Source organism: Trachypithecus francoisi, unplaced genomic scaffold (genome assembly GCF_009764315.1).
Source record: "Trachypithecus francoisi isolate TF-2019V2 unplaced genomic scaffold, Tfra_2.0 Contig01440, whole genome shotgun sequence".
In the NCBI taxonomy this organism is placed as follows: domain Eukaryota; kingdom Metazoa; phylum Chordata; class Mammalia; order Primates; family Cercopithecidae; genus Trachypithecus; species Trachypithecus francoisi.
Genome location: NW_022681431.1, coordinates 18725939 through 18748649, shown reverse-complemented (window position 1 = coordinate 18748649; position 22711 = coordinate 18725939). Strand labels below are relative to the sequence as shown.

Here is a 22711-nt window from a genome sequence, read left to right as displayed (position 1 = left end):
GTTGTTGTTTGTTTGTTTGTTTTTTGAGATGGAGTCTCGCTCTGTCCCCCTGGCTAGAGTGCAGTGACGCGATCTCACTGCCAGCTCCGCCTCCCGGGATCACGCCATTCTCTTGCCTCAACCTCCTGAGTAGCTGGGACCACAGGTGCATGCCACCATGCCTGGCTAATTTTTAAATTTTTTGTAGTGACAGCATCTCTATGTTGCCCCAGCTGGTGTTAAAGTCCTGGGCTCAAGCATTTCTCCCACCTCAGCGTCCCAAAGTGTTGGGATTACAGGTGTCAGGCACTGCACCCGGCCAGGGCTCACTTTAAACACAGAGAAGCTAAATGCATAAATCCAGGTGTTTAAGATTTTGTATACTATTGTATTGGCCAGCTTTCTGGGCAGTGATTCCTGGAAATGCCAGTTTCTCACCCACCTCCTAAACTCACGTTCTGTCTGTCTGGTCTTAGTTGACATCAGTCCACTGGTTTCATACTCCCTGGATTTCACAACCAAACATTCAGAGTCTTTAGAGCCAGGCGACTGGTCTTTCAGTCTTAAAAGTTGACCCTTTAAGTCTCAAATGACATTTCTCAGCCTCTTTTTTTAAAATATATATACAGTATAAACCTATCATTTATCAGGAGTAGAAAAAAATTGCCTTAGTCAATCTAGTCAGTCTTTGAATGCCTCACTTCTGGTGGTTGCGTGTTTTTTTGTTTGTTTGTTTGTTTTCAGTTGTAGTTAAAAAAAAAATGCATAGCATAAAATTTACCATCTTAACCATTTCTAAGGGTTCAGCAATGTTGTGTTCAATAGTGTTAAGTATATTCACCTTGTCATGCAGCCAATCTCCAGAACTTTTTTGTCCTCCAAAACTGAAAAGCTATATCCATTAAACAACTCCCCATCTTCCTTTCCCCCAGCCTGGCAACTACCATTACAGTTTCTTCTCAACCTTTTCTTTAAGCAAGATATTTTCTTAACCCTTCTCCCATCCATAATGGGTTTACAGTTATTGCTATTTAGCTCTCCAAGTATAAACCTTATCTCCTGTATTGTTAGAATTCTTACATGCAAAAAGATTTACAATTACAAAGCAATTGTGCTTGTATTAAGATAAGATATGCTCATAATCTTTGAGTGAAGGTATTTTATCCTGGAAGCTTTTCCACTGATTTACAGTGGGAGGTAAGCCTTTATTTCTCTTGAGACCTATGGAACTCACTTTATGCTTCCTGGCTGGTTTGTTATTTTATTTGTTTGTTGAAGGTTTAAGGCTACAGTTACCAGGGCAATTAGGCTTAAATCCTAGAATTTCCTTGGCTTTTTCCTGTGTACATTCTAAGACTGTTTTACCATAACACATTATAACGTAAGTAGTAGATTGGAAGTTTTTCTGGAATTTGACAAATTAATGTTTACTAAATGATTTCATAATCTTTGCTTTTTCAGTATAAAACTGTTTACCTTTAAATAGCCTTATTAGAAACACAATTTGGGAGGAAATAGGTAAAAAATAAAAATGTATTTTTCTGCAAATGAACTGTTTCAAATGTTATTTTCAAAATCTTTGGCAGTAAGAAAATACTCAACCTGAGAAATACATTTTTTAAACTCTTATTCTGTAAAAGTTTTTCTTTTGAAATGTTTCTCTTCCTCTGTTATTAAAATTTTTAAAAGAAATGAATGAAAGCTTAAAGTCTTGTAAGCAATATACATCTAAATAACCAAAAATGCTGTAATTATGAGTATGCTGCTTATGATCTTCCCATAGGGAAAAAAAATCTCTCTTTTCTTAGTCTAAATTATTTTAGAGCTAGCACAAAAACTGATTGATCATGACTCTTGGATAATGATAACTAAGTCTTGGTTTCATGAATTTAACAATTTATATCAATGCTACCTTATGAGGTTTTCACACAGATGCTATTTGTATTGAACCATTTTAAATAATTCCATAATCTGGAATAATTCAGATTTTTTTTTTTTTTTGAGACAGAGTCTCGCTCTGTCGCCCAGGCTGCAGTGCACTGGCTGGATCTCAGCTCACTGCAAGCTCCGCCTTTCGGGTTCACGCCATTCTTCTGCCTCAGCCTCCCTAGTAGCTGGGACTATAGGCGCCCGCCACCTCACCCAGCTAGTTTTTTTGTATTTTTTAGTAGAGACGGGGTTTCACCAGGTTAGCCAGGATGGTCTCGATCTTCTGACCTTGTGATCCGCCCATCTCGGCCTCCCAAAGTGCTAGGACAGATTTTTTTAATGATCTGCTGCAACATATTGGTATTACTGAATCTCATTTTTTCTTTGATTTCCATTATAAAATTAGAAATATTTTTGGGGGGAAAAAATACTCCTTGAGTTGAAAAGATTTAGTGAAGGTGTTGTGTTGCAGCTGATTCAGTAATGTTCCAGGCAATTACCTTTTTTTGTTTTCAGTGTTCCCCTCACTTTAAGATCTTTCCTCACTGATCACCATATCACCCTGAAATCACAGAAGTTTATTTAATGCCATGCATTCATCAGAGCACGTGATGCCAGAACTTAACCTCCCCTCAATTTGCAGCTTCTAACCTTAGCTGGACACTAATATTTTGTCAGTAGGAACCTTTTTTTTTGAGACAGTTTCGCTCTTGTTGCCCAGGCTGGAGTGCAGTGGCACGATCTCGGTTCACTGCAACCTCCACCTCCTGGGTTCAAGTGATTCTCCTGCTTCAGCCTCCTGAATAACTGGGATTACAGGCGCCCACCACCATGCCTGGCTAATTTTGTATTTTTAGTAGAGATGGGGTTTCACCATGTTGGCCAGGCTAGTCTCAAACTCCTGACCTCAGATAATCCGCCTGCCTCAGTCTCCCAAAGTGCTGGGATTACAGGAGTGAGCCACAGCGCCTGGCCAGGAACCTTTATATAGTACAATGAATTCCAGCCTGAAAACTCCCCAAGTTCTGAGCCTTTATTTAATAAATATTTACCTAATATAGCAATTATTATATTAAACTGACTTAGAATGAAGAATGCCTGTAAGATTTATAATGACTGAAGTTAGTTTGCATTATTGTTCTTCAAGCGTTATTCAACTGTACTCCTCTTTAAGCAAGTTTTTGGGTCACTAGGTAACTGTGATTTGGTTTGGTGATCACCATTTATGTTTGACTCATTTTTTCAAAGACCCAAGTATTATATTTAATGACATACCAAGCTGTAATTCAAGCAGTGCAGTCTTTTAAGGTGATTTGCATCTGACTTGAGGCATATTAAATAATATCTACATTTTATTTGATGCAAATGTTTTAAATTTTATATGAAAAAATCAATCTTAGGTAAACACAGAACTTGATTCTTAAATTAGATTCTTAATAACTCAATTCTAAATGATTAGTAAATTTGTCACAAAATGACTATAAAGTGAATGTGAATGATAAATTACTCAGTATATCTATGCTATAATAAACTCCAAAAAATTAGTTGTGTAGTATTTGGACTACTATTTCAATCATTCAGAAAATTGTGTTAAAAAATCCTTGCAGTCTTGCTGTTGACCTCATGGTGTGCAGTAGTGTGGTATAGAGGTGATGCACTGTCTTTCAGAAGCCTTGGATCTATGCCTTCTAGGTGGGCCTGGGGCAAGTCATTTAACCTCTGTGGACCTCAGCTTGCTTATCCATAAATTGAGGAAATTGGATCAGAGTGACGATCTCTAAGAACCCCTTCAATTTCTGTATCCCTGAAGTCAGTGAAGCTTCTCTTAAAGTTAGTTTCTACTTTCTTCTTTGGCCTTTTCTCATTTTCCTCCGACTCTCCTTGGTTTCATCTCTCATCTGACATTTATTGACCATCCTTTCCTTCTTGGCATAGTTCATATTTAGTTATGGCCACTTTACAGTGTTGCAGTATGCTGCTTCTCTGCCTAATTTGCCCGGTTCCCTTTTTTACCCTGCCATTTAATTTTACGTATAAATTATCTTGGAACTAACACAAAAACTAGTTGATCGTGATATATTGTATATATAATCAGTAAGACTTATCTTTTGGCCCTGTACACAAAAGTTTTAAATAGGCAATTCTTCCAGCTCCAAGAGATTTTTTTAGACACAACCTAAAACTTGATAGAGTATTTTAAACTTAAGTTTCCCCTATGAAAAATCCTATCTCCTTAACTGGAATTTAAGTTTAAACGCAGAGACTGTTTCTTCCTCTTTTGTATTCGCCTCTCAACCTTGCGCTGGGCTGATTACTTAAATCATCTCTTTTCACTTAATCACCAGTATTCCTGTTCCTGTTTTGTCTTTGAAATCTCGTTGCTTCAGGATCACAGTACTTAACAGACAAATCTAAATGGCAACAATTGTTAATGAAAGTGATAGTTTTAAAATGTAACAAAAAATGCTATGTCATCTTTATTTCAAAGATGACTCACAATTAAGGGATGATTTGTTGCCTGCACACCCTAAATTTTATTTCAGAAATATTCTTTCCCTTGCTTAATGGATAAGTGATGCTGTTCCTCTACTCATTCAAGGGACATTGAGTGGCTACTTTTTGCCAGGCTCTGTGCTAGGGACTAGGGATACAATAACTTAGGAAAGACAAATATTTCACTGCCTTTAGCTTTAAGTGTGCCATGTCCAAAGTTATTTGATTCAAAGCAGCTTTTGGAGCCTAATTACAGTATCATTTTGTTCATTCAACAGATAAGTATTTGATTATCTGCCATGTGCCAGACAGTGTGTTGGTATATATGGAAGTGTATTTGAAGCTATCTAGTATAAAATGCTATGCATTATTTTTCCCTTAACAATTTATCCTTTAAATATGATTAACTATCTACATACTGTCATAGTGCTCAAAATATATTTCACTGATGCAGATTTAGAGAAATACAATGATACTATTTTAAACAATAATTCTGTCTTCCTCATTCCAAATCTGCCTTGATGTCCTAGGGTGAAAATAACTATTCTGTTTCATCTCATGTGCCGTTGTGTTCAAGTGGTAATGACTACCTGAGTCCTAGGTTGGAGATGATTGTGAAGCTCCGTTCAAGCCCATGGTAAAAGACTGTGATGATTTCTGTATGTTGATGGGCAGTTAGATGAGGAAAGGAAGGAGTAGTTATATACATGTCACATGTTAGCCCTTCCTACCCCAGGCTTTTGTATTCATCCTCACTTTAATTTTATTTCACTCTCATTGCATATGCAATATATTCACAAATTATTTTTCTCCTCATGTGTTTGGATTGACAAAAATCCATCAGTGTTCTCAGCTATGATGACTATCTCACCAATGTCTTAGCCAACCAAATGAGATATTACTAACACCTCTGTGTTAGTAAATCCACAGTTGTAATAATTTTCACTATAGAGACACTGCAATGAAGACAATTAATAGATAAATTCAGTTAATCGTGAGTACAAAAAATTTGTCCTGAAAGTTTTCTGTAACTGGTCATTAATTATGAAATATTTTCTAATTCAATTAAATATTAAAAGAATGTGTAATTTTAAATTATAATAATTTACATATAGGTTAAAATCATTTTCTAAGTTCTTTCATCTGTTATACCTCATTTTACCCTGATGCAACTCCTGATTTAGATTAGTTCAACATGACTATCCCCACTTAACAGTTGAAGAAAACCAAAGCCCAGCAGGTGAAATGATTTGCTGTAATCACTTAGCTGCCTAATGAAAATACCAGGGTTTTAACAAGCCCATTGCTCATCGAAGCCTTTTATATTAATAATAACATAGAAATTTAAAGAGGTAAACTTGAAATCAAAATTTGGCAAAATTAAGCATATATGTTTATAGCTCATTTAAAGAGTTTTTTGAAATGCAATCTCGGTATTTTGTTGCTTTCATCACATCTGTAGACTCAATTCTGCACTCAGTACACTGTTGGTTTTGGCCCTGGCAGAAGGCCTAGCAACTCATTACATTGGTGCTCATGTCTGTGCACCAGCTGCTTGCTGTTTTCAGCCTTTGCCTCAAACTCTGAGCCTTTGTCCTCTGTGCTTAAGACTCCCTGCCTAAGCTTCCCACTGTAGCTAACCTTCCAGAACTTGACCTTTCCTCACCTGTTAACCCAAATCTTGTCATGGCACCTACATTGAAGAATAGCCCTCCAAAAGTGATATAATTTAGAGGATTTAAGAGGTAAACTACTTCATTTGCATAATAAGTTTGGTTAATTAAACATCTAGTAAATCTTTTCCCTGCATTCTTTTTTTAATTTTATTTTTTATTTTTTATTTTTTTGAGACAGGGTCTTGCTTTGTCACCCAGGCTGGAGTGCAGTGGTGCGGTGTCGTCTCACTGCAGCCTTGACTTCCGGGGCTTAACTGATCTTCCCGCCTCGGCCTCCCGAGTAGCTGGGACTACAGGCGTGCACCACCACGCCCAGCTATTTTTTCTATTTTTTGTGGACACGGGGTCTCACTATGTTGCTTAGGCTGGTGTACCCTCTACATGCTTATGAACAAGAGATAAATGACCACATGATAAGTTAGAAGCAGACTTTTTCAGAAACCTGTTTGAAAGGAATGATCCAGGTTTTATGAAACCTACTCAAGAACCCACTGTTCTTCGTCTTCATCAGTACTATGATTACAGTTGTTGATAGTGAAGGCCCTAGAGCACTGCAGTGTTCTCATTTGCGCATGCAAAATTTAATCATGTTTATTAAGCTGTATTTATTAAAGCAGAAAATCAAAATAATACATATTAGAAATATTTCCATTTCAATAGCATTAAAAGCATACTGTTAACTAGGAATTGCTGTTAAGTAAATGACTTCGCTCCCTGACATTCCCAGTTAACCATGGTTTTGTAGCAGTACTGAGGAGCTAGCAGGCTAAATTCTGAATTCTTACATGCAGATTGAATTATTCTGGTGTTTTTGTGTGTGTTTTTTCATTTTTTTAGAGACAAGGTCTCTGTCACCCAGGCTAGAGTGCAGTGGTGCAATCTCAGCTCACTGCAACCTCCGCCTCCGAGGTTCAAGTGCTTCTCCCACCCCAGACCCCCAGAGTAGCTGGGGCTACAGGTGCATGCCACCACACCCAGCTAATTTTTATATTTTTTGACAGAGATGGGGTTTCACCATGTTGGCAGACTAGTGTTGAACTCCTGACCTCAAGTGACCTCCGAAAGTGCTGGGATTATAAGCGTGAGCCACTGCGCCTGACTGAATTATTCTGTTTCTGTATTTATGGCCATAGAAGTTTCAGATTGGCTTAATCTGCACAGATTATCATATAGTTATAAATATAAAAGTCAGATCGATACGGCTAAGATTATCAAGGAGGAGCCTGATAGGAGTTCCACACTTGCCTTTTGCCAGGAGAAGAAAACAACAATGATTTTAATCGACTTCCTCTACCCCCTTAAGCAATAGCAGTAATTTCAGCTGTATTTTTAGGTATTGGATCCCTGAAAGTTATCAGGCAATCTCAGTGGCCTACTATAAAGTGTAAACAGAACAGACCTTGGTGTCAGCCAGTCCTGGGTTCAAGCCCAAATTCTGTCCTTTATTGTATAATTTGGAGCAGTTTATATAACTGTATAGAGTTGTGAGAATTTATTCATTCGTTATTCATTGTATATTTATCAATCACCTACTATGTGCTGGGCAATCTTCAAAGTTCAGAGGATTATATTGATAACAAAATGTAAGGTTCCCTGCCCTCACAGAACCTAGAGTCAACCAAAATTCTCTTTAAAAAGTTAAATGCTACCGGGCGCAGTGGCTCACACCTGTAATCCCAGTGCTTTGGAAGGCCGAGGCGGGTAGATCACCTGAGGTCAGGCATTCGAGACCAGCCTTGCCAACATGGTGAAACCCCATCTTTACTAAAAATACAAAAATTAACCAGGCGTGGTGGCACGCAGCTATAATCCCAGCTACTCGGGAGGCTGAGGCAGGGGAATCGCTTGAACCCAGGAGGTGGAGGTTGCAGTGGCAGCGAGCCGAGATCCTGCCACTGTGCTCCAGGCTGGGCAACAAAGCAAGATTTCATCTCAAAAAAAAAGAAAGTTAAATGCCTTCAGGTACGTAAAGCTGTTAACAAAATGTCACGTAATCAAAGCATTTAGCAAATATTAATTAACGTCATTATTATTTCCAACCCACAGAATGGATCGTTCCCTGGAAAGTATAACAAAATTATGCAAAATTCAAAGGGAGCCTCCTTTTACCATCAGAACCTTTAGGTGTAGCAGCTGCAAGGGAATTGGGCTGCTTATAATATCACGAAACTGTTTTTAGTCAAATATAAAAGTACACAATTGTGCAGGCAAAAATTTCTTGCACAGGAAACAAAAAGCACTAATTATAAAAGAAAAAGACAATACATTAGACTCCATCAAAATTAAAATTTCCTACTCATCCAAAGACACCATTAAGAAAATGCATAAACTGTCCACAGACTGGAAAATAATTGAAGCATAGTTTTATTCCTAGAGGAAATCAGAGCAGCTTTGTTTTTTCCTTTTTTAAAAAAACATGATCATTACGCTGTCTGCATGATTGGGGGACCAACTGCTCCAGCGCTAAAAGGATTACATTCACCTATTTCCTAGTACCTACAGTTTTTCTCATCTAGATCTACCTTCGACTTTGATCGTTTTTTGCCTGAAGATGTGTTTGGGGGTAATATAACACTCTCATTTTACAAGAGATAGGACAAATATTTGTATGACTTTGACATCAGTTAACTAGTCGTTTCAGAACTTGAACTAGACGTTATTAAGTGGTCCTTCCACTGTTCAGTGTCTGTTTCTCTGATTACACTGATTTGGCTTCAAAATCAGTGAGATTATATAGGCGTCATTCCGAATATTTGTTTTTATCCTTCAACTAGAAGAGTTTTCTCACCTCTTTATTTTCAAGTTGAAAGCATTATTATAAGAGTATGTTCATGGGTCATTTGACTCTGAAAAAAAAAAAGCTTTTTGAAGGTTGATGCACACTTTAATCTTCAATTTCAGGATAGTAAAGAACCATTATAATTTAAGCCCCAGTGACTATCATAAAACAGCTTTTACCCGACCACCATCTTAATACTGAGATTTTCCTCTTTCATATTTGAACATATTTTTTCTATCATCTAGCTCTTAGAACTCTATTTTCCTTTGATACTAATGATTCCTCTCACTCTCAGAAATGTTGACATGAAATACCACATGACTGTCCTTTTTGTTGATCCCAAAACTTTTTATTGTTCACTCTAGAGAAGCAGATAATGTCCTTTAGTGTCACTAATTGAGTTTTTAAAAGGAAGATTTGATAGCTAAGAATCTGTAGTATCAATTTATCATTTTTACAATTGGGTCAAGATATATTTATGCAATTTTTATGTTAATAATAGCATAATAGCAGTAGCAATATAATGTGTGGCTTGGGAGTTTCAGAGCTTTTTTAAAAAAACTAAGTATGTGCCTATGCTTTTCCTTTTTAACCATATTGAATGTGTAATGTTGAGTTAGAAGACACTGTGAGGTAAGAAATGGCAATTCAAGGGGAATGAGAACATTCATTTATTTATTCAACAAATATGTATTAAGTTACTCCCATAGGCCCAGCATTGTACTAGGGAAATTGCTCACTATTTTTATTTTTCCCCTCTAACCTAAGGTGGAGATGATAATGAATAGTAAAATTACATGTTTTAGATGTGTTTGTATGTTATAGGTGGATTTGGGATAGCAAATGCCTTTGGTGGGTTTCACTTGGAATTATAAAACGAAATAAATTAGAGAAATAATTGTCTGACTTCTGATGATAGGGTTTTTTTGTTTTTTTGTTTTGTTTTGTTTTTTGTTTTTTTGAGATGGAGCTATTCTCCTGCCTCAGCCTCCCAAGTAGCCAGGACTATAGGCGCCCACCACCACACCCGGCTAATTTTTGTATTTTTAGTAGAGAAGGGGTTTCACCATATTGGCTGTGGCTGGTCTCGATCTCCTGACCTTGTGATTCACACCCCCCCTCGGCCTCCCAAAGTGCTGGGATTACAGCCATGAGCCACCGTGCCCGGCCTTCTGATGACAGTTTTAATTTTGTAGATGAATATTTGGCATGACATGTGGATAAATTCTGTCGAGGTCATTACCGTTTTCTTCTCAAAACCAATAGAATTTTCTCACTTATTTATTTTTAGAATTGTCAGATAGTGTAATAAGTTATTTCTGTAGGAAACTGGGAATTCATTGGATATTTGACTCTGAATGTAACCTCTTTAAAGCTGATGAACAAGTGGTCCCTTAGATTTGAAGTGGTAAGTTAGTCATAAGTTAGGCTCCCAGACACTGGCATTCAACATGATTTTAAAGTGTGATAGACCATATATACACTTGACTGTGCACCAAGCAGCATAAGGTAATATCTTGTTTCCTTCCCACCTAAAAGTTTTAAGTGCATCAGTCTCCTTTCTCTACTTATGGTGTCTTATTGCTCCACTAGTAGCCCCTTATATAAAACCCGTGTCCTCCATAGAGAATTAGTCATGAAACCCTTTCCAGAGCATGTTGTTCTCTACGTGGTGGTTTGAAGGGAGAAGTTTTGAAATGAAAAAAAAAAAAAGAAAAATGCCAAGGAGCTTCTGATGCCTTAGAAGGAATGTTGTGTTTCATTATAACGCATTTTAACATTTTTATTAAGATGTAATTTAATGAAATGCTCAGATCTTAGCATGTCATGCAGTCAGGTTCAATGAATTTGAAGACACATTTCTGTCACCCTAGAAAGTTCCCATGTACCCCTCCCTGGTCAACACTCCCCCGACCCTGACTTCCAAAAGCAACCACTGATCAGATTTCTGTCACCACAGGTTAGTTTTGTCTATTCTGGAATCCCCTGTTAATTGCATGTATTTTTCTTTTCTTTTTTTTTTGTTTCGTTTTGTTTTGGTGACAGGATCACTCTCACCCAGGCTGGGGTGCAATGGCACGATCTCAGCTCGCTGCAACCTCTACCCCCCAGGTTTAAGCAATTCTCATCCCTCAGCCTCCCAAGTAGCTGGGACTACAGGCATATGCCACCACACCCAGCTAACTTTTGTACTTTTTGTAGAGATGAGGTTTCATTATGTTGCCCAGGCTGGTCTCAAACTCCTGAGCTCAGGTGATCTGCCCATCTCGGCCTCTCAAAGTGCTAGGATTACGGGCATGAGCCACCATGCCTGGTCTGCATGTATTTTTCTCTGTTTGGTTTATTTCACTCAACATAATAATTTTGAGACTGTCCATGTTTTTGAGTCCGTCAGTAGAGTGTTTCTTTTATTGCTGATGATACTTTTTTAAAACAGGCAAGAAATAAGCAGATCGTCACTGAATATCTTGATTGACACGTAACTACTATTAAAATCATGGTAGCAAACCTGTAGTAAGAATGCAGGGGGAGAAAATACCCTCTTATATTAATATTAAGTGACAGTACTTCTAACATCTGAACAACTTTCCCACCTTAATTAGCGTTATATGCATCAAGAGCTACTCTTTTGAAAGACTGAATTACTAAAAACGGAACCTGAATTCACATCAGCAATTGTAACAGCCATAAAACTATTACTGTTTCCGTCGCTTTATAGTTCTGCTTTGACTTCAGAAACTAGTTGTGAAAAATAATCCCATTTAAGGATATTCTTTTTTTTTTTTTTTTGAGACAGAGTCTTGCTCTGTTGGCCAGTCTGGAGTGCAGTGGCACAATCTTGGCTCACTGTAACTGCAACCTCCGCCTCCCAGGTTCAAGCAATTCTCTTGCCTCAGCCTCCCTAGTAGCTGGCACCTGCCACCACGCCCAGCTAATTTCTGTATTTTTAGTAGAGATGGGGTTTCACCATGTTAGCCAGGCTGGTCTCCAACTCCTGACCTCAAGTGATCCACCCACCTCGGGCTTCCAAAGAAGTGCTGGGATTACCTGCGTGAGCCACTGTGCCCAGCCAAGGATATTCTTCTTATAGTATCTCCATTATCAAAACATGCTGGAAAGAATGCTTTACTTGTTTATCAATATGATGATGCTTCAGGAGGTTTTATGCCCTCTTAAAATTATGTAATTTAGACCTAATGAACTCAGTTTTATTATTAGAAACTCATTTTGATCTGTAATTCCAAGCAAATATTATATAAATGAAACAAGAGTAGATATAGTAAGAGCAGCATCCAGATTGCATTTTTGTTCTTCTGAAAGTCCTACTTAAATTGTTTGTCATGTTATGCAAAGATTCACTGAGATTCTGGGGAGTGGCAGTACATTTAAGCAAAGATTATGCTGTGATTCTGGGGAGCCATAGTAAATTGTATACCAACAAATCTAAAGGGTGAATTTTTACTTTCTGCTTATTGTCTTTTTCAAGAAAATTCTATAGTTACCAAAAAAGTGGCTGAATTTCGACACAATAAAGGAAAGGATTGAGCTGGCCTTTGGCTAGTCCACCCCCATTCTTACCATCTTCACCTTCAAGACTGAAACAAGGAGCTGCAAGAGTACAAAGGGATCCCAAAACATTGTCACATACCAACAGCCATTTTCTTACTTTTACAAAAAGTTAATATGGCTTTTTTTTTTTTGAGATGGCGTCTTGCTCTGTCACCCAGGCTGGAGTGCAGTGGGGCAATCTTAGTTCATTGCAACCTCCACCTCCGAGGTTCAGGTGATTCTCTTGCCTCAGCCTCCCAAGTAGCTGTGATTACAAGTGGGCACCACCATGCCTGGCTAATTTTTGTATTTTTAGCACAGATGGGGTTTTGCCATGTTGGCCAGGCTGGTCTCAAACTCCTGACGTCAATGATCTGCCCACTGTGGCCTCCCAAAGTGCTGGGATGACAGATGTGAGGCACTGTGCCCAGCCAGTTTTCTATATTTATACAATTATTCAGCCAGAAAAAAAAGTAGCCATATAGTACTATAATGCTTATATCACTTCAATGGGAAAAGAAAAATAATGCTACGCAAAAGAAATAAGAAATGTAGCCTGATTACTGAGAGAACACTGATAAAGTTTCAGATTATTCCCGTTGTTGAAATACTTCTCATTCGCTTTTCTCATTTCTTTCACCTCCCACTGAAATACCTGTGCTTTCCTTTTCCCCTGTCATACTTACTTTTTTCTTCAGGTTCCTAAGTTGTTTTACCATCTTCATATTTCATTCTGATAATTCCAAAAATACTTAAATGAATCTTCCCTTTAACATGACCTACTTTAGTGTAGAATTTGGCCTAAGTCTCATTTCTCATACAAAAACAGTTACATTTGAATTACCAAGAGAATCTTGTTGGTATAATTTAACCCAGAAGGGCAACTCACAGTGCTGTCATACTAAGCCTCAAGGATATATCTTCTCAAGATTGATAAGTGCTTTTGAGCAATCGCTCAAAAGTATGAATTGAAGTCTCTAAACAGTTCATTATCGTTTTGTTTGTAGTAATTAATTTTAATTAACTGCTGATAATGTTTGTTTCCAGATGAAAAAATGAGGATATGGTCTTTGTTCCCGTTTGAATATGAACAGTGCTATCCATTTAATGTTAAAAAGGTAAAAGAGATCTTGGCCGGGCGCAGTGGCTTACGCCTGTAATCCTAGCACTTTGGGAGGCCGAGGCAAGTGGATCACCTGAGATCAAGAGTTCAAGAGCAGCCTGGCCAACATGGTGAAACACCGTCTCTACTAAAAATACAAAAATTAGCCAGGCGTGGTGGCGGGTGCCTGTAATCCCAGCTACTTGGGAGGCTGAGCCAGGAGAATCATTTGAACCCAGAAGGCAGAGGTTGCAGTGGGCCAAGATCACGCCATTGCACCCCAGCCTGAGCTTCAGACAAAGACCCTGTCTCAAGAAAAATAAAAATAAAATAAAATATTTTACATGGTATCTTTGCAAAAGGAGTAATGGTGGTTTAAAGAAAATGTTTAATACAGTTGTTCAAGTGTTCCAAAACATCAAACTTTTTGGATTCAACTATCCTTTTTTTTAAAAAAAAAAAAAAGAAAATCTATTTTGAATACTGTACAGATTCCCATCTTATCAGAGGAAGAACTAGTTAGCATAATATAGAATTTTAGAGCTAGAAGAGACTTTCAACATCATCAAGTCTTATCTCTCAGTATTCAATAGTTCAATATAATTCTTATCTTTTTACAGGTCTTAGCTTTCCTGCCCTAATTTCCAAAACAATGAAGAACCAGTAGTCCCCAGATCCACTTTGTGTATGTGTGTAACTGTCTTTTCATTCCCTCTGATATTCTCCATATTCATGCTAATGATTGCGGCTCTGAGGATTATTTCCTTGATTCATTATGCCTGAATTAGCTTAAGAAAAGAATAGTCTACCAGATGCACAACTTTTAATTTAAATGCTTGGCAAAGGTAAAGATGAGTAATTCAGAGTTTTAGAAGTAGTTGTAGTAATAGTCAATTGTGTCATTGGTACTCTGGAAAACATATCATATGGTTTTTGCCATAACGATTCAGGAGTGAGTAATACTACCCTATTCAAGAGTAATACTACCCAATTCAAGAGTACCATTTCAAGAGTGAGTAATACCCTATTCCTTAAGACAAGTAATACTACCCACCCCATTGTATGGGTGAAGCCAAAGTGAACCAGCACAGCTTTTTGTGGGGGTTGGGGGAAGGAGAGTGTTACAGTGAAGTTCTTTGTTTCTGTTTTCTCACTCTCATTTCTCATTCATTCTTTAAATCAATAGATATTTATTTTGCCTGTGGTGTGAGCTAACAGTTTCTCTGGGTCTGGATAATATAGCAGACAACAAGGTCCAGTCTTTGGCCCCAAAGAGCATACAGTATAGGTTCTCACAACATGGACAATGCTAGATAACTGCCCAGAGAGCAGAGAAGTTACATAGGATCATTATCAACCTGTGCACCTGAACCACTGCACAAGCAATGTATTAACTTGGCCTTGTTCATTGGGATACAGTGAGAAATAACTGTTATAATTCGTTGTGAAGCATTTTGGAAATGGAAAGAGCTACAAAGCAGCTGAATAAAAGAAAACAACATTAAATTATAGGGTGGAAATGATTCTCATAAGTATGTTCATTATTTATGTCAACACTATAGGACCACTACCAGGGAAAAGCTATTTTAGGTAAATACAGTTGCCTAGCTTTTACAAAGTTGAGAAAATACCTGTGTGTATTAACAAGATAAACTGTGGAATGTTATATTATTTTGGGTATTATGTGAGCTAAATATAGTTGGAATATCACACATACTGTGAAGTTTCTATAAATCCACAGCTTCTATTAAGAGTTTCTGTATTTCAATGTTTATCAGAAGTATTTCTCCAATATTTAAATGCTGAACTATCCAAGACTATTATTCACAAACAATGGATTATATTCTAATACTCAGAAACTGTAGGAAGGTTTGTTAAATAAGATGAATATCTGTCCTGTGATTAACCTACCAGTATGTTGGGTTTGGGGGAGCTATCAGTGATTTATTATGCCTGATCTTTTCTGATTTTAGTTATGTTTTTAAAGTTTGTTAATTCTCTCAGAAGATGAGGATGCCAATTTATATCCCATTGTACACCCTCAAAAGATGAATTTATAGAATGGACCATGTCTTTAAGATGCTTTTATATAGTCATTCTTATACCTAAGATTCAGATGCTTAAGGAAGGGACCCATTTAGACAGTTATTTAATGTTCTTTGACTATGAACTAATCCTAATTTTAACTTTAGTACTTTTATGTTCTTACCAGCTTTCACCCTAGTTAAATGGGGCACTACACCACAGAGTTTAGCCTGTGGCATAGCAGAGCCCAGGTCATCTGTCACAGAGAATCATAATCTTACATTCTGTCTCTCCTCTGAACAGTAGAATTTTGGGGTGGGGGAGAATCTTAATTTATAATGAGGCAACTCTAGTTTTATCACACTCAGAAACAACAAAAATATTCAAAATTTAACTTTCTGTGTATTCCATTTATTTGCAAATGTATATCAATATGATTATTACATGAGTAAGAGATCTTCATTTTTTATTGTCATCCCTGATTTGCCAAATTCGGTAATACGGAGAACCTCCACACAGTTGCCTGTTATTTTGCTTGTTCCACATGTTGGTGCTTTGTTCTCTACTTTCCTTTTGTCATTATATTATCTCTGAACATTTCCATTTAGTGTTTCTATTTAGAGTAAAGAAATAGAAGCATGAAAATTAATAACCCATGCATCAGACATTTGTGCTGGACTTTATAGGAATAACCAGTTAAGGCTAGAAACTTCAGTGTTTAATACTGTTTTCAAAACTTGATTGTTACATATATTGTCAGTTCAGTGATTGAAGACAAGATGTATATGTAGACAAGTAGATAAAAACAGGGTAATTAAACCAGTGTGGTTTTTTTTTTATTTTAAAGGAAAACACATGTGACTTATGTGCATTGCATGGCAGAGTATTACTAAAATTTGCCTAAACAAACTGTCATGATATTTTCAGGTTGTATGGTAATGCTTTAACTATATAGTACTTGGATTTGAATCCTCATAATCACAAAGGCTCTTAACAGTTGTTTAAAACAAAAAACAAAGACTATATGTTTCTAGAAAGTATCATCTTCTTGGTTATATTTGTGCTAAATGTATGAATCTGTACTATACTGGTATGAAAAAGTAAAACTGTATATGTATTTAGATTTTGAAAAGTAGCATTGTGCATTTTAGAAAAACATTTGGCAACTTGTGGCACTTTGGTAAAGGAATGTGCAATTATAAAGGTTAATGCCAATTTGATTTTTTTCTAATTCCCAGTAATTATTCTTACTAGGCTTTAGAGTCAAAACCAAACCCAATTTTAAGACTAGCACTTTTTTCCTACTGGTAATTCCTGTTTTTGTAATTACATGAAATGTTTAACTTCAACCATTCTTTGCAATGAGTTTTAGCTTTCCTCCTCTATCCTAACAACTTCAAAACCTTTAACTTAAGAACCATTTTAAATTAATCCAGTGGTAACCAGAAGAATATTTTAAGTATCAAGACCACTTAATCTTGTGCTTGATTTTAGTAATTTTCTGATAAAAATAACTGAATTCCTGGAAAAGAATATTCTAACATTTTAATTAGTTTTCATTGGTCATAAATAATTGAGTAGTTGATGTCCATATAGTCATAATTTATCTAAACTCTGGAGCTGCCAAGGCAACTAAAGTACACAGAAGTGCTTAAAACACACCCATATCCCCTAAAGAGAAATGACAAGACTTGGAAGAATCAGAATTCTGTATTATTATCGGTATAACATATATATAAGCTATTTTATATATATATATACACATACACGTACATTCTATTAGGTTACCAGTATTTTACTGTCATGCACCCATGGGTAGTAGAAGCAAAATAAAAATAAATATAAATGCTTAACTTTAGATTTTGGCACCAATATAGATTATGCATAAGCTGTTGCAATAAAAAATATTCATTGTGCCTGTACCTGAAAAATTTACCTTAGGTTTTCTCTGGCCTTTTTTGTTTAGGCCTGCATGATCATTTTAAATGTAAAGATAGCAGGATATATGAATGAATGAATAAAATGATGGCTTTGTTTGCCATGGGATTAAAAATTCTGTTGAATTTTCTGAGGGGCATTGGTTGCTGTATATTACATCATAAATTTATTGTTCACAAGCAACGTGAGTCTATCACAGCATTTAGAAATTTTTTTCCCACAAAATGAATTCAGAATTGACAATTCAAATTTGTAATTTTAAGCTGCTAATTATTAAAACTTATTAATATCTTATGGATTGAAGATTACATGAAATAAAAGCTATAAAAGAATGCTAATTAATAACATAATTCCATATACTATCAAACTTCTGATAGCATTGAGTTTCTTATAAAGCCTTAAAATATTTTAATGATAAATTAATTACCTGAAAAAGAAGGCACTTTATTACCTTGAAGTAGCTATTCGTCTGTATAGAATATGTCAAAAATCCCTTAAGTTATTCTTTATCCTTTTATAAATTTATCCTAGTTACATGTTTTTCTAAAGCCTCTTATAGTATAATGTGTTAATTCAAACTATTGTAACTTAACAGAAAAATTGTTAACGATATAACCAATGAACAATACAGACATAAAACTCAAGAATAACGAAAGTACATGTGATAATAAGACTGTTAGTCTAAGTTAGTCTACAATCATTTGAGATTTTAAAATGTAAAATTTGAAGAGTTTTTCATTGAACAATTTTTGGACAGTTTTTGTTTTTAAATCTTACTTTTAATTGGTACTACCTTGTCTTGAAATGTTGATCAAATGTAAAGGCAATCATTAAACCGGTCCATTATAATTCAATTTTGTTTTAGTTGAGATTTTTTAGTGTAATTCTAAAACATTAAAACATCTGTTTGTTTCTTTTTTGCTCAAGTCAGCCACACCTGGTGAACTATCAAATTTAAATCATCAACATGAATGTGCTGCTGTGTATAGCTGTTTCCTCTTCAGAAAATTAGTACTTGATTTATACAAGGAATTTAGTTCAGCAGAAAAAGCATAGGAGAATTTTTTCAAAAGGGTTCAACCCTCTCAAGTTAAACCTTAACATCTTTCTGACATTCATAAGGATAGGCTTTTATCCAAGAAATGTTTTCAACAGAAAAATATTTCAAAGTGGACGAACTCCACTTTCTTTTTTGCTTGAGGGGCAGTACACTTTTACAAAAACACATTTTTCTATAAGTTTCCTTATCTTTAAGTCGTTCTCTGTGGTGGCCATTTTTCCATCTCTAATTTTAAATGTTTTGCTAACTGTACATGCAGTTTCATAGACAGTCTGATCATTACATGATATAGAAAGGAGTCAAGTTTATCAGAGGTCTGTCTTTGTGAAGGGGAGAGACCAAACACAAATTCATGTCAGTTGTTTTGGTTTGGTTCTTTGTTTTCTTTTAAAAATAGGATATATTAACCCAAAGGTGTGTTAATGTCATGGCATGAACAATCTTCAATGTAGACCTACTGAGTATTTTGTGATGCTGAGTAACAGACGTTTCTCAACTCTCTGTGATGCTAAATATTTTCCTTAGGAAGTTTTGTTTAATGTTAGATTGTTGTTCTGAAAGATGTTGGTCCTAGTGGGATTTTTTAAAACTTGGAAAACAAATAAACGCATGTATTACAAATATAGAAATGGTGAATTGTAAACTTACCATATAGTACTGATTTCTATTTTCAAAAATGTTTTGCTGTTAAATATATACAACATAAAATTGCTGCCGTACTGTAATTGAGTACTTTTTCCTAAATGACCCTGTTATCACTATTCCAGAATTAGAAGTTGGGCAGATACATGATTGATTCATGTGTCTGCATAGATGCTTCAAGGTATATTCTTCTCTTGGTGAGTAAAATTATATTTTCCGTGGCATCAATGCATTGAGATCTGAATATACCTGTATCTATCAATCCTTATTACACATTTCTTATGCAGTAGCTTCAAATATGCCAAAATTGGCCTAGACACAACTAAAAATTGAGGGTTTGTTACATGCTTTCTAACAGAAAGGTTTTCAACGAGTTTAATTATGGGTTTGTACTGTGAAAATAGTGGAACTCCCTTGAAAACTTCATGTTTGCTAAATTCAAATTAATATTTTTTCTTTAGCTCACAAATTACCCCAAATCCAGAGAGAATATCAACCTTTTTCACTGTTGTCAAATCAAGCATAAGGAACAGCCCCATGATACTACAAAAACAGTTGAGGAATAAGGAATAAATCTCTTATGTTACACCTCAGAATAAAGGCATTCGGTGAAAGAAATGAACTGAAGTTCATCATGAATGCAAGGCCTCAGTACTTGACATTCCTCCACGGAAGGGAAGACAAGTATCAACACCACTGGCATCATTTCCAAACTGATCTTATGTGGAATAATTTCCACCACATTGAAGTACTTTTCGACTCTATCTAGTTTTTGGGTTTTGTTTTTTTTAATTCATCAAGCCTTTCCATTTTCAAACCACCATTTGTCAGCCTTGAGATAGAGAGACGTATTGATCTGAAAATACTTTCTTAAGAGATCATGTAACTATATAACTCTGAATTTAAAAATTGAGGGGGGAGGGATAATTTCAACCCACTGCCTCTTACCAGAAACATTTTTTAAAATCTGTAACTGCTTTAGTGTTAACAGGGTACAAGGTGGTTTTTGTCCCGTATTGTTCTTAAAAGGTTTTCATTTATTGTGATTGTATTGTACTGTATGAAAACAAATCATAAATTGCCTTGTATTGTTTATAATAGACCATACCACGTACTACTTCAGTTTTTATGTTCCAAGTTTTTCAGTGATGCATGTTAACAGTTAGGTCCTAAAATTCTGTGGTGCTAATTCTCCCATACCCAATGGTGCTTTTGTGGATGCTAACTGCACACATGCTGAACAAAGCTTGAAGTTTAAAACTTTCCTCCCTTCCTCTGTTTATATGAAGTAAAATAAAATAACTTGAATTTGTCTCAAAATATCACTGACAATCTAATAAACTTGTTTATATGTGTGATTAGTTTGGATTCTTAATTATTTTACAGAAAGCATCTCAGCTCTGTTGGACCCCAGAAGTTGATTTTGTGTTTATTTCATTATATCATTTGTGCCCCCCAATTCATGGTATCTTTATAAATTTAAATGCAGTTTGTCTGGCTTCCAAAATCATATTTAGGTAGGATCTATAGAAACTAGACCTATCAGAACTGGAAATGAGTAAGTTGAGAAGATCAAAAATGTGCCAATCCAGTCTATTACAGTGCCTTTATCTATTTTGTAATTTATTAATAAGGTTTTAGCACCTGGTTGAGCCAGGAGATAACATTTGCATGAAAGCAAGTATGCCTTCAAAACCTTTATTGCAACTCAAATGACATTGAAAAGGCCATTTCTATATGCTGATATTAAAAGTTCACTCCCCATATATGAAAATAGTGACAAAAAAATAATTTTGAATTTTCCAGGACAAACTGACATCATATGCCAGAATGTCATAATAGATAAACTCATGGTAATGGTTTTATTGGATTTTTAGCTTCTGCATCTCTATTAAATCATAACAGAAGGCCAAGTGACTCTGCCAATATCTTCATGAGGGCAGAGGGCTGTTTCTCCCAAGCCAGAGATAAACTCAATATAAAGGCACTATGTGAATTTGCATTCCGACCTTGGTACTTTGCCTAACTCATGGGTAATGTTAAAATTTGAAAAGAAAAAATGGAAACAAATGTATTAAAGCTCCTTGAGCAACAATCATTGACCTTAAATAGAAGATGATCAAACCTATTGGTCTAATAATCTAGCAGGTGTGATGACTGAAATGATATTCCCATACTACTATGGTTCTTTATTATATAAAGAGTTTCAGGCCCAGTAATTTTTGCCTTAAATAGCTATTAAATTGTGTCTAACTTCTAACATCAGAAAATGAAGTTTAGAGAATAGTGCCAGTGTGAACCTAAGCTTACTTCTGTGACTATCTGAAATAAATGCAATATTTACTAAATCACAGCCTCTTACCAAAGATATTTCTACAATATATTTTTGTGACTACCTTAACTGTATTCCATTTTATGAAAACTGGTAAATAATAAATGTGCTACAAAGTAATTCCACATTTTCTTTTGGAAGAAAAATCTGTTTAATCTACATGAAAATATCTTTAATTGTACACCCACAGTCAACCAGATTTCTGTATTAATTTTCATCATTGTTTGTCCCATCAAAAAGATTATCCTGAAAAATGCTTCTCAGCTTTCATTGGTAGTAGCGAAATTTTTTAAAATCTTAGCCTTAAATAACATGAATATACTTTGTAAGTTTGGTTCCTCTATAAAAATAATGTAGTCCCTCTCTAAGTGAAACCATTTTAAAATTACATAATTATATCTATTTTTATAGCATTATTAGCATTATTTTGGTAAGTTGTCTTTTCTGTTCCTAAAACAGTAATTTTCCCTTAGAGATCTTATGCTCAAGGTGTTTTCCCTAAATCCTTATGGGAAAGCATTTTCAAAAACAGACCTAAATGTTCTCTTTCCAGTAAGGAAACTCTTTTATAATAAATTCCATGTACACTAAAAGCATAACAGTACTTGTATTAGGGAAGTAATTTTTCTCGTCAGAAATTGCTTTGAGTTTGAAAATGGCCAATAATAATAAAAAGCCAATCTGCAGTCTACATCATTTCAGATTTGTCTTCATGAGATCTTTTTAAAAAACTGTTGAACTAGGTGCATACTGACTTACACCAGGACTAAAGTTATCTTTCTTAACTCCTACTTTATCCTTTATCCTTGGCAGGGATTCAAGGGAGGTGAAAAGACTCTTGGAAAATAACTAAAAAGTAATACAATACACACAAAATAAGAGAGTGGTAGTTCATAGGACCGAATAAATCATGAAATGCAGTGAACTCAGCGCTACACATAGTCTGCCAAATTGGTCTCGTCTTACACTTTTCGTGAAGCAAGTCTCCCATCATAAAAGACTTAACAGAACACTGGCACGTGAAGATCAAAAGGACTGAATAAAAAGGCTGGCCCTCAGTTTTGTGTATTTGGAAGTTCAGGGTTTTTTTGTAGCTAAGAAGACTGATAAAGGAAGAAGTAAAAAAGAAAAAGAAAAAAAAGAAACTCAGTTTTTGTTAGTTCATTCTGAGTGAATTCACAAGAGATTCCTTTTAAACAAGGTCATA

At 35.7% G+C, this 22711-nt stretch overlaps 1 protein-coding gene across 2 annotated transcripts in view; it reads left to right on the top strand.

Moving 5' to 3' along the window:
• PURG (purine rich element binding protein G) overlaps positions 1-22711 on the top strand; it is a 40309-nt gene extending 17598 nt beyond the window's left edge. Inside the window, exon 3 of one of the 2 annotated variants that reach the window (XM_033230353.1) lies at positions 22318-22711. In XM_033230353.1, the coding sequence (XP_033086244.1) occupies positions 22318-22353 (36 nt within the window). In that variant the 3' untranslated portion in view covers positions 22354-22711. Of the gene's footprint in view, positions 1-19633; positions 20529-22317 lie in introns of those variants that run through there. The other variant, XM_033230344.1, reaches the window with a different exon arrangement.